The 12,834-nt window shown below is 38.0% G+C and overlaps 1 protein-coding gene across 1 annotated transcript in view; it reads right to left on the bottom strand.

The window, feature by feature from the left end:
* Window positions 1-12,834, bottom strand: part of sorcs3 (sortilin related VPS10 domain containing receptor 3) — a 469,314-nt gene that overhangs the window by 64,347 nt on the left and 392,133 nt on the right. Inside the window, exons 16-17 of the mRNA XM_049469785.1 lie at window positions 11,614-11,747; window positions 7,429-7,542 (exon numbers count right to left, since the gene is read on the bottom strand). Coding sequence (XP_049325742.1) covers window positions 7,429-7,542; window positions 11,614-11,747 — 248 coding nt within the window. The remainder of the gene's footprint in view (window positions 1-7,428; window positions 7,543-11,613; window positions 11,748-12,834) is intronic.

A 12,834-nucleotide genomic window follows, 5' to 3' on the forward strand; every position in this document is an offset into this window, starting at 1 on the left:
TATCAATCTAAAATCTGAATGCTGATAATCTGTAATATTGTGTCATTTTTTCTAAGTTTCTCCACAGTTAGTTAGTTAGTTAAAGTTGAAGGCTAAGATGATTTTTTTTCCGAAATACATTAAGCCCCAGTTCCCTTTTCTCATAGTGTTGGTTTCTGTTGAACAGTTACTGAAATGCTTTACATGCTTGGAGAAAACATGGAACAATGGTGAACCTTCCAAGGAGTGGCTGGCCAGTTCCTCCAAATTACTCCAAAAGGACATGAACAACTCATCATGGAGGTCACAAAAGAACCCAGAACAACAGCTAAAGAACTGCAAGTCTCACTTGCCTCAGTTAAGGTCAGTGTTAATGATTCAATAATAAGAAAGAGACGCTCCATGGGGGAGTTCCAAGGCAAAAAACTCTGCTGACCAAAAAGAACTTAATGTCCCATTTGCCAAAAACATCTTGATGAGACAGTAGTGAAACTTTTTGGAAGGTGTGCGTATGTCCCATTACATCTGACGTAAATGATTTCAGAAAAAGACCATTCTACTGAACGTAAAACATGGTGGTGGCAGTGTGATGGTCTATGGCGGCTGGACAATTTGCTGTAAAAGATGGAACCGGGAATTCTGTTGTTTACAAGACAATCCTAAAAAAGGATGTCTGGCCATCTGTTTATGACCCTTAAGCTCAGGCGTACTTGGGTTCTGCAGCAGGACAATGACCCAAAGCACACAAACAAGTCCACCTCTGAATGACTCAAAAAAAAAAAAAAAACTAAATGAAGGTTTTGGAGTGGTCTAGTTAAAGTCTTGAGATTGAGATGCTGTGGATGATCTTAAACAGGTGGTTCATGCTTGAAAACCCTCCAATGTGACTGAATTAAAACAACTCTGCAAAGAAGAGTGGAACAAAAGTCCTCCACAGAGATGTGAAAGACTTGTTGCCAGTTATCAGTAAAGCTTGACTGCAGTTGTTGGTGCCAAGGGTGGCAAACACTTTTTTACACAAGGCTAGATTGCTTTGGATAGTTTTTTTTTTCCTTTAATAAATAAAAAGGATTTAAAAAGTGCTTTTAACATTCCCTCAAGTAATCTTTATTTGATATTGTAGTTTGTTTGATAATCGGAAAAATATCAGAATGACAAAAAAGCAAAAACAAAAGAAATCTGCACAGGGGTTTTGTATTTAATTGTGCTATTTTATATTTTTAGCCTTTTTAAAGATGCAATTACTTCAGATTTTCTATGTGGATGATGTGCTATGGTTAGCCGGGCCTTGCCTTGCCTTACTTTTTTCTACCTGCCACCCTGGCAAGTCCCTATGGCTAAAAGCCTTCATCAGGGTGCCATTACTACAAACCCTCACATAGTTCAGACCACACACAGAGAGGAGGAAAAAAGAAAAATCAATTACTACCTTTCAAAGCATGTTATTCTACAGCGTGTACTTTATAAATGTAGCGTTGCTCTCCACTTCATTCCCTGTAATTTATCACCTCACCTGCTTTGCCTGTGTACAAGCAACTTTTAAATCACGGGAGTGAGAATCCATTAAAAGTTTCAATGAAATCTCACTTCTGTGATTTGCCAGCGTTTAGTGCATAGCCACTGGATAATTCAGACTGAAAGTAGAGGTATTTTTGCTTTTTTTTTTTCTTCAGTTTTTTTTTTTTTTTAGTTGTTGTATGCAAAATCATCCACAAGGGCATAAATCTGCATACAGGAGATCATGCTGCAATTAACAGCTACCTGAATATAATATATTTGTCCTGTATTACTGAACATTGCAGCTAAATGCACCTGTTTTCCCTCATAGTAAATCAGTGATTACAGCTGGCTACAGATGGTTACATTGTAGCAATTGTAGCAAAACCATCAATTTTCTATCACATTTAGGTTATCCTTCTCTCAGTCAGTGCACTCCATTTACAGTCTTCTCCAAAAGTATTGGAACAGTGAGGTTAATACATTTATTTCTACTGTAAACCCAAAACATTTGGGTTTGATATTAAAAGATGAATTTGAGTCAAAAGATCAACATTTTAGCTTATAAAATGTTGTAGGTATTTACATCTGGATCTGATACACAGTTCAGAAGATAGCACCTTCTCTCTTCTGTACTGGGACATGTGATACATTTATTCTTTCAAACAATAAATATACATTTAGTTTCAGATTTGGGTTTTATCTGTGCAGACTAAGCATTTATAGTTAGAGGCGTAACCAACATGAAAAACAAGCAACTGTGAAGCTGAAAGAAGATGGAGAATCAATCAGAACCATTGCTTAAATATTGTTCATAGTCAGGACAACTGTTTGGAATGTCCTGAAGAAGAAAGTCGTCACTGGTGTATTAAGTACCAGATGTTGAACAGGTAAGACCAAGGGAAACCACAGCAGTTAATGAAAGAATATAACTGGTAGTGACAACAGCAGTGACCCCTAGAGGACAGGAATGAAGATATCACAACATACTGTTCGCAGAAGACTTCATGGACAAAAGTACAGAGGCTTCAGCAGAAGCTGAAAACTAAATGTATATTAAGTATATATATATATCAATAATTTAAATCATTGCAAAACTCGGTGTTCAGTCCGTGATTTTCAGTACAAAACTACACTCTAGAGCTTAACATGGAAACACTGCACTAAAACCTTAATTATTTTGAAAGTAATTCCTTTAGTTTCCAACTGTTGCCCCTGTTGCTTTTGGTGGTGGTTCAGTTTGGGCTGTACCATTTGCTTTGCTTTTCGATTTGTGTTGTTGGTTTTGTTTTTTACATGCTGCTGTGTTAATATCTACTCATTGTTTGTATGGGCTGCATTCAATGCACTCTTGAGAGGGATATTCAGTTAATTCTGTTAGTCTTTACTATGCTTCTTTTTTTCCACAAGATGTGTTACTTTTGCACACTTAATAGCCAAGCTGAGCACATACATACTACATTTTAAAAGGTTAAAAAGCTGTCATGCATCAGCTCTGATGTTCCAGTCTAGTAGTTGAACATGGGAATGCAGTTTCCTGTTACCCCAAACAGTACTTTGTCTGAAAATCGACAAATACCGATAAGTAGCCAATCGATCTTTTCATCTCTAATCATGTCACTGTTCTAGAGAGAGCTGATTCAAATTGTTTGCACTACTCCTTGCACGAGTCCTTATTTAAATTATTTTCTTGAAAGTACTGCTTATTTCTACTCAATATTAATCTGCTCTTTTAAACAAAGTTTTTACACTCCACAATGTTATCATGAAATCTTCAACTCAGCAACTTGCTCAGCTGCTCTATAGATTAAATGCCAAGAGCAACAGAAGCAGGTGTTGCGTTTTAATTGCCAAATATCTTCTTACAGCACACTGATATCTACCAATCACCATAGTGGGTTATTGTACAGTGTTTAAGCAGTGTTTATATTTATGGTAAATAATGAATCAGTTCTTAGATGGAATGAACACGTGTCTGGAATGATTGTAAAAGACAGCTCAGAGAATGCAGCTAATCCCACTACAAATCCCCCCCTGTTAAACCCTTGTGCAAATAAATACATCAATAAGATCATCACTTACCGAGTGTGTGTTTGCAAACAAATGCATCGAAAATGTGTATTTGCTGAAGGATGAGCTTTAAGAATGTTGGTTTAAGTTCCTACCAGCTTTGCACACTGTGTGCGGGTGATTTTGATCCATTCTCCCCGGCAGATTAGTTCAGGTTGGATGGATTTGGACATTTGTGAACCGCAGTTTTTCAGCCATCGCACAGATTCTACCCTGAATTCCATCCTGGATTGAGATCTGGACTTTGACTTTGACAAGGTTGAACATTCATATGGTGCTATGTTGGTTTGGCCTTGTGTTCCTTAGAACCCTACAGACGGATTTTGAGTCCAAAATGGCAGCTTGTGTTCTCAGCTTAATTACTCAGGAATCCTTTCAAACATAAACATAACCCATATATGGCTAGGAAAGGCGGAACTTACTTTTTCTAAAAGTGAAGACATCTACAAAAAAACCATTGAGAAAAACACCTAAAAAAGTGAGATCTCCAATTTCCCCAACCAATATTATTTACCTTTAGTGCTTCAAACATATTTATATGATGTTTCAAACCAAATATCAAATATCAGTAAACGACTCAAAAGTGTCCACAGAAAAAGAAAAGTGTGAAACTACCTGCTTTACTCAAACTAAAGCTAGGTATGGTGTGCGCACTACTTTATATAGTTTTTAGTATTTTACTTGCACATTTTTACTAAGGAGTTATTTTGCACTAAACATTTTTCTTTATTTAGACAAAAAAAAGTTTACATTTTTGTATATAGTTGGTTTCTTTGTGTGTCCTGATCAAAATACTAAAAGGCATAGGCTGCTCTGAGTGTCAGGTTTTTATTTAGTAATCTACATGTATCCTAGAGGTGTGATTATCAAGAAAAAAAACTACGCCTGATGCTGTTTCTTCATGTATTTTGTCAAAGTAATAATTAATTAGCCATGTAATGAACTCAAATCATCAATATTCTTATGCTTTTTAACTCATAAACACTTTAGTCTAAGCATTTTTAAAAATATATCTTAGGTGTGAATATATTTAAAGTCTATACATTCAAAAAAAAAAAACAGGCGCTTGGTAAAATTTTGACCAAAACATGATCAGTTCCAGGAAAATATAACAATTCTGCTTCCTTTTACATTTTAATTGATTATATTTTTGAGCAGCCATATGACTTCTGGAGTAAAAGAGCTCATAGCATGTGTCTGTCTGATATACAGTAATTACTGTGTTATAAGACCTGAAAAAAGAGGAACTGACAAAAACGAAGAAAAAACACACCAAAACAGCCTAGAGTTCAAAGGGTTAGGATCACTGCTCTCAATACTTGAAATGGTACCAGTACATACTGGCGGAAACTGTACAAATGAAGAGACCAGTGGTTGAAATATGAATGGAAGATCTCATAACCCTTTAAGTTCCGCTGTCCAATGAAAAACAAGTATCTCCTTCTCCTTCTCCATTCTATTTTTTTTAGATTTGTGGATTACCTCACAATTTCAACAAACCAACTGTTTCTAACACTGTGTCAAGATTTCTTGATGAATGGGTCAACAGAATTTCTCCAAAATTACCTAAAATAAATAGTTTTTACATTGACTTCTATTGGAAGTAAAGAATGTTTTATCTCTCTACTGTAAAGTTGCTGTTTTGGAGATACTTGTTTTTAATTGGACAGCAACAATATAAGCAATCTGTCCATTTAATGGTCATCTTTCCAACTGCAACTAAACTAAACTAAACATATATTAAAACATATATTAAACAACTGATAAAATGGGAACGAGAGACTGTCGATTCTTTCTTTCTTGGCTAGAGTCATTCTGGTAGAACTTCCATTCACGTTTTAACCAGTGACTAGACTCTAGACTCATTTAGTATGTCCCTCAATGTGCAGTTTTTGTGCGTTATTAAGACATTAAAACATTGCATTTTTGTCGTAGACTGCATCAGTAAAGTCTGGTCTTGTTGTATTGGAAATAAAAACCTGGCTGTGCCTCTCTGTTTTTTGCATCATCCATCCATCCTGCATTCTTATATTCGTAAATTGCATTGGGCTGACACTCTTCTCCAGGGTGACTTACATTTGAAGCATGTTACAGAGGTAAAAGAATGAGGTGTTCAGAGTCTAAATCAAGCACTTTTATTATTACTCTGTAGTGTGGTGTGTGTGCGCCCAATCAAGGAATCAAACCCCGGCTATCTAGGAAAAATGTCTTGTGTCTTTTTAGTGTGTTGTAGAGGCATGTTTATCAGTCAGAAACTCTCACAAGGAGGAACACTACCGAAAAAGTAGCCTTTGCTCCTCATTACTGTCTATTTCTCTCTTTACTAGTCTCTCTATTTCTCTCTACTAGTGTCTCTCCCTCTATGTATCTCCATACTTGTCTCTCTATTTCTCTCTCTATTAGTCTCTCTCTATTTCTCTCTCTAGTAGTCTCTCTCTACTTGTCTCTCTATCTCTCTCTCTAATAGTCTCTCTATCTTTCTTTACTAGTCTCTCTCCAGCAGTCTCTCTCTCTATAAGTCTCTCTATTTCTCTTTCTACTAGCCTCTCTATTTCTCTCTTTACTTGTCTCTATTTCTCTCTCTAATAGTCTCTCTATCTCTCTCTACTAATCTCTCTCCAGCAGTCTCTTTCTCTATTCCTCTCTCTATTAATCTCTCTATTTCTCTTCCTACGAGTCTCTCTATTTATCTCTCTACTAGTCTATCTATTTATCTCTCTAATAGTCTCTCTATCTCTCTCTACTAGTCTCTCTCCAGCAGTCTCTCTCTCTCTCTATTTCTCTCTATTAGTCTCTCTATTTCTCTTTCTACTAGTTTCTCTAGTTCTCTCTCTGCTAGTCTCTCTATTTCTCTCGTGTTTCTATTTCTTTCTCTCCTGTAGTCTTTCTTTCTATTTCTCTCTCTACCCTTTCTCTCTCTATTTCTCCCTTTACCAGTCTCTTTTTATATTTCTCCCTCTACTAGTCTCTCTATCGCTCTCCACTTGTCTCTCTATTTCTCTCTTGACTAGTCTCTCTCTCTATTTCTCTCTATACTAGTGTCTCTATCACTCTCTCCACTTGTCTCTCTACTTCTCTCTCTATTTCCCTCTCTACTGGTCTCTCTATCGCTCTCTCCACTTGTCTCTCTATTGCTCTCTCTACATTTATCTCTCTATTTCTCTCTTCTATAGTCTCTCTCTCTATTTCTCTCTCTACTAGTCTCTCTATCAATCTCTCCACTTGTCTCTCTATTTCTCTCTTGACTAGTCTCTCTCTCTATTTCTCTCTATACTAGTCTCTCTATCACTCTCTCCACTTGTCTCTCTACTCCTCTCTCTATTTCCCTCTCTACTGGTCTCTCTATCACTCTCTCCACTTGTCTCTCTATTTCTCTCTTGACTAGTCTCTCTCTCTATTTCTCTCTATACTAGTCTCTCTATCACTCTCTCCACTTGTCTCTTTACTTCTCTCTCTATTTCCCTCTCTACTGGTCTCTCTATCGCTCTCTCCACTTGTCTCTCTATTGCTCTCTCTACTTTTATCTCTCCATTTCTCTCTTCTATAGTCTCTCTCTATTTCTCTCTCTACTAGTCTCTCTATCGCTCTCTCCACTAGTCTCTCTTATTTTCTCTCTACATGTCTCTCTCTCTACAGTATATATTTCTGTCAGTCTCTTTATCTCTGTTTCCACCTTTCTCTCTACGTTTCTTACTCTACTTTCTCACTCAGTCTCTTTCTCTTTTCACTATTTAGCCAAATGTTTTTTAGTTGTTTATAAACTTTTTTTATTAGCGAGCTTTTCCAAGCCAACTTAAAGTTTGTTATCAAACTTTCCTTTTCCACTCAATGTAAATGAAATGGTTTATATATATATGTGTGTATACATGTGTGTGTACTCACCCTGTGCTGTTGAGGTAGTTCTGGCCTTGGCTGCAGCTTCGTGACACCGTAGCAGGATTAAACCAGAACGCTGGCATGCAGTTCCCATCTCCTCTCCTCTCAAAGCCGTAATCACTGCAAACACACACACACACACACACACACACACACACACACACACACACACACACACACACACACACACAAACACCTCAACATTTACCTGCAGCTTCATTTACCTTTATGCATGTATTTATATTTTTATACTACCCTTCAAATCAGCCACAAACCAAGCTACACTTTTAATCCCTGCAATATAACCTGTATCCACATTTAACCATGGATTAATGAATTCGGGGCATTTATATTAATGCATGTATTTTACACCTACACACCCAGACATATATAGATGATTATTTTTTATTCCTCTGCATCAACTCAAGCTTCTCTCTACTCAGTTCTTCTGCTCATCGGTTCCTTTATTCAGTCATCCTCCCATGAGCCCCAGTGCATTTATAGCACACTGTCACTTTAGCACTAAAAATGACACAGATCCTCCTCTACACTGTAAATCTCAACATTTTACAACTTTTTTTTAAAGTAAATGGTAACACCTCTAACAGTATTTTAATCAATGATCAGCCAACTTGGTATGGTATCTGTGGTGGTTGCTATGGTGTTGCAATAGGGTTGGTGAGTTTTTGCTAAGGTGTTGCAAGGTTGTTGCTAGTCTGTTGCTATGGTATCTGTGCTGGTTGCTATGATCTTGCTAAGTGATTGCTAGGCTGTTGTTAAGGTGCTGCTAGGTGGTTGATAAGGTGTTGCCATGGCATTTATGGTGGTTGTTATGCCATTGCTAAGTGGTTGCAAAATGGTTGCTAAGGAGTTTTCAGGTGGTTGCTAAAGCATTGCTACGTTATCTGTGGGTGTTTCTAAGGTGTTGCTATGGCTATGGTGTTGCTACATAGTTGCAAGATGGTTTTATTGGCAGGTTGTTTTTAAGGTGTTGCTTTGGTATGTGTGGTGTTTGCTATGGTGTTGCTAAGTGGTGACTATGTGGTTGCTAAGTGGTGTTATTGACAGGTTGTGTTTAAGGTGTTGCTTTGATATATGTGGTGTTTGCTATGGTGTTGCTAAGTGGTGACTATGTGGTTGCTAAGTGGTTTTATTGGCAGGTTGTGTTTAAGGTGTTGCTTTGGTATGTGTGGTGTTTGCTATGGTGTTGCTAAGTGGTGACTATGTGGTTGCTAAGTGGTTTTATTGGCAGGTTGTGTTTAAGGTGTTGCTTTGGTATGTGTGGTGTTTGCTATGGTGTTGCTAAGTGGTGACTACGTGGTTGATAAGGCGTTGCTATGGTATCTGGGGGCTGCTATGATGTTGCTATGTTATCTGTTCTGGTTGCTATGGCATTGCTACATGCTTGGGAGATGGTTGCTAAGGTGTTTCCAGGTGGTTGTTAGGGTTTTGCTATGGTATCTGTAGGGGTTGCTATAATAGTGCAAGAGGATAGCTAGTTTCTTTCTAGGTGGGTGCTAAAGTGTTGCTCTTGTATCTGTAGTGGTTGCTAAGGTGCTGCTATGATATCTTTAATGGTTGCTATGACATAGCTAGGTGGTTGTTATGTTGTTGCTATGTTATCCCTGATGGTTACTATGGTTACTATGGTACACCAACTCTGCCTCTTTACAACTTTAAAACTGATGTTCTCAAACAAACACATTAAGAGGCAAGAAATTCAAGCTGAACATTCTCATAATGCTGTTTTTTGCCAAAGTTTCATAGTACATCGCTAATCTCTCTGCTAGTGTGGCTACGAACTGAGATGCTTTAAATTCAGAGTGGCATGATTCTCAGCCAATGGAAGCATCTAAACCCATAACACTGTTCTGTAGCATTGAGGACAAAAGGTACTAAAATTCTATTTCAGTATCTCTCTTTTAGTATCAGTATATCATGTCGAAACCCATTCAAACGGATCATTTTCAGGTTCAATGGAATCTATCTGAGGTACGAAAACAATGCTGGAATTTCTATTAAGCTGATAATAAACAGAAAATGAAAGCCTCTTTTTTCCCCCAGCAATTCACTTTCCGAACAAATGTGGGCCAAATACATGTTTACCAAAGCCCTGTGGAATATTAGACACAAGCTCAATCTATCTGGGCTATTAGGCTGGAAACTGACATTACGCCACGTCCATCAGAATAATTACGGCTATTAATGTTTCTCCCGATGCCTTTTATCCACTTCAAAGTCAATTAAAAGTTCTGTCCAGTTTAATTGGAAAAAGCCAGTAAAACAGCTTCGCTTTGCCACCACATGTTTATATCATAAAATGTGACACGTATTGATGAGTCGTATCAATTTTGGCCGACGGGATCCGCGGAAAAAGGGAAAATGTACTGGCGGAGAAGCTAATGGATTCAAATTAAACTGCTGCAGCTTGACCTTGTGCAGACAAAAAAAAATAATAATAACATTAAAAAAATATACCGATGCTTTGCTCCGCGCTGTCATTTGAAGATAAAAAAAACAACAACACAAACGAGTAAAAATTTGCATACAAATTAAATCTGTTTAGCGGCGCTTCGCCTTCGCGGGTTGTCACGGATGTTGCCAGCCCTGATCATGCACAAAATCACACCCAAACTGTTCCTTCTGTCCAGCTAAGACACTGACATGGGAATGACTGTAAAAAAACAAACAAAAAAAAACAAATTGGAATAGTTGCACTTTTCTCAATTACGAAGACATTATAAAGAGAACAAAGTTCAGGAAAGTTTTTGGAAGTCTTTTTGGAAGTCTTTTTTTCCGTTTTCTATGAGAAAACTTTAAAGGTTAAGGTTGCAACAGACCTTAACCCATTGAAACCCATTGACGCAACTTGGGTCAAAAATCTTTCATTGTTTATACAGATCAATTACGGAATACAGCAGTAATGCATCAAAACGCACCAACATGATTCATACATAGTGACAAACAGGGAACCCTACTGTTTCTATAAATAGTACTGACCTCACGCTGAACTGAAGTGTTTTTGAGAAATCTATTGTGAAAAACACCTAAAGAATAGGCTTACCTTCATATTTCCATATTTCCATGCTTCATTCTTTCATTATATCGCCACTTACTGTCTCAAAACACCATAATCCGCATGTTTACTTTCATTTTGAGGTCTGCAGTAAATCTCATAACATCATTGCTGGCACTGATTGGTCAAAAAAAAAAAAAAAATAAGGTATGAAATCAAATAACATTTGAATGAACCCAGTAAGGTCCAGAGAAACAGCATAGAAACTGCCAGCCCTCAAAGAGAACTTAGAGGTGGGAATATCAAGCGAAATAAATCCGCCTGGTGCCCGAGTATTCTGTCACAGTAATAATAAGCCATGTAATGAACTCAAGATAATCAAAATCCTCATACTTTTAACTAATTTACACTCTAATCTAACTATTACTGAAAGGAAAAACTCTTCTGAGAATTGATTTGATGTCTGTACATTCAAAAATAAGTAAAAAAAAAAAAAAAAGTGCTGGGTAAAATTTTGATCTGTTGGAAACATTTCTGGAAAACCCTTGCTTTGTGTGGGCGAGCAATATCCTGCTAAAAAAATACCAGTTAGACACGTGGCCACAGGATGTCCTAAACATATCGTTGAGTTTTTAGTGTCCCTCTGTTCACTACTACGGGTGTCCGACTGTTGTATTTGATGGGTCTCCTGATGGGCCTTCAAAACTGCAACTGAAGTTTTGTGTCGCTCCACAGCAAAGTGAAGACAAAAATGCAAGTACTTTCCAATCTTTTTTTGAGGATCACTGTTTTTAAACATCTCAAATACATTTCTTTCGCATTTTTTTCATGACAAACTGGAGATCCTCTGCCCATCTTTGCTCCTCTACGTCTTGCAGTCTTAGCATGCAAGATGACAGTCCTCGCATTAAAGTTTATTATGACTTAAATGACTTACGACTAAAGCTCCGTTGAGGTAGAGCTGGCCCCCGTACGCAATAAAATCAATAAAACCATCTCCCTGTCTCTCCGAGCGCTTTCCCTCCCTGCTTGTCAGCTCTGGATGGCTTCACTGAGGGATATAGCTGTGGTTTCAGCCTGCATATATCTTAAGGCTAATAACAGCGGCGAGCATCAGAGGGAAACCGTTCAATCTTATGGAAACGTGCTTTTAAAACGAGGCGGCTTTCACTCACCACTCGAAGTCGTGAGCTCTGCATATACAGGGCTCGACTGACAGGATCCTGGACGACTCCTTTCCCAGCATGCAGTACACACCCGGCCGGCGCTTCATGTACAGCTGCTTCTGGCCCATCACGCACGGCTCGCCCTGAAGAAAAGAAGAAGGGAAAAGAAAAGTGTGTCAAAAAACTATGCCAAGATGAATAATACAGGGCAATTAAGGGGGATTACTGCAGCCTCACTGGAAGCTTCTAATTGACTGGCTGATGCATCAATCACGGCGGTGCAAGCAGTGCTTTGATCAGCACATTTATCTGTTAAATTATTGAAGATATTAGAGCTCCTCCGTGGGAATCAACAGGGATTCATTGTCTTAAGACCTCCTTTGAAGGAGCTGAGGTATGGAACATCTGGCAGATTGGCCTCATCTAGCAATTGAACTGTTTGTGTTACGTACTTATTGTTTTTTCCTATACAAAAAAAAAAATACAATTATAAAACACAATATAGCCAATATATTGACCCAACTTTCGTTGCAGTAACAGTCTCTGCTGTCCAGGTAAGGCTTTCTAATAGAGTCTGAATTTGTGTCTGCTTCAATTAAATAGCAACAGTGCTTATGAATATATCTATGTTTTCACCATAGGCCTACTTTTCCTGTCGTTACGAAAGCAAAGACAGACACACTGATGCAGCCTAGATCAAGAACTTTATATCTTTGTGGTGGTCCATTTCAGGCGATTTTGTTCCCAGTGACGTTGATGCTGCTTCTGGAGATGGTTAATATTAGGGTTTTGTTTGCCCATTGCTTTCTAAGCACTTTCAATTCATTAAATTGCTTTAAAATATTGAAGTCTAATTGACTCTACTGCCCAGGGAAGGCTAGAGTTCTACAGGGGTGCCTGACAGTTGTGCAATGTTATGGTTCTCTAGATTTTTACAACAGCAGTTGTGAAGTTGGATCACTGCACAGCAAAGACAGGATTGAAGTGCTCACCAAGATAAGAGGCCTCCAGATTACAGACAGAACCTAGATTAGTATGTAGCAGTCCAGGTTTCTTCTTGTTCTCAACACCTTTGCAACACATCCTAATGGTTTGGACATTATGGCCTAGATGGCTGGTAGCCCAAACAATGATCCAACTTCTCTCAATCCAATGAATGCCTCTTTCCAAAGGCTTTCAGTTGGGCAAAATGTCTTTGATTGCATTGTTGAGGCAAGGCTAGCAGTCAAT

The sequence above is a fragment of the Astyanax mexicanus genome, chromosome 21 (assembly GCF_023375975.1).
Source record: "Astyanax mexicanus isolate ESR-SI-001 chromosome 21, AstMex3_surface, whole genome shotgun sequence".
In the NCBI taxonomy this organism is placed as follows: domain Eukaryota; kingdom Metazoa; phylum Chordata; class Actinopteri; order Characiformes; family Acestrorhamphidae; genus Astyanax; species Astyanax mexicanus.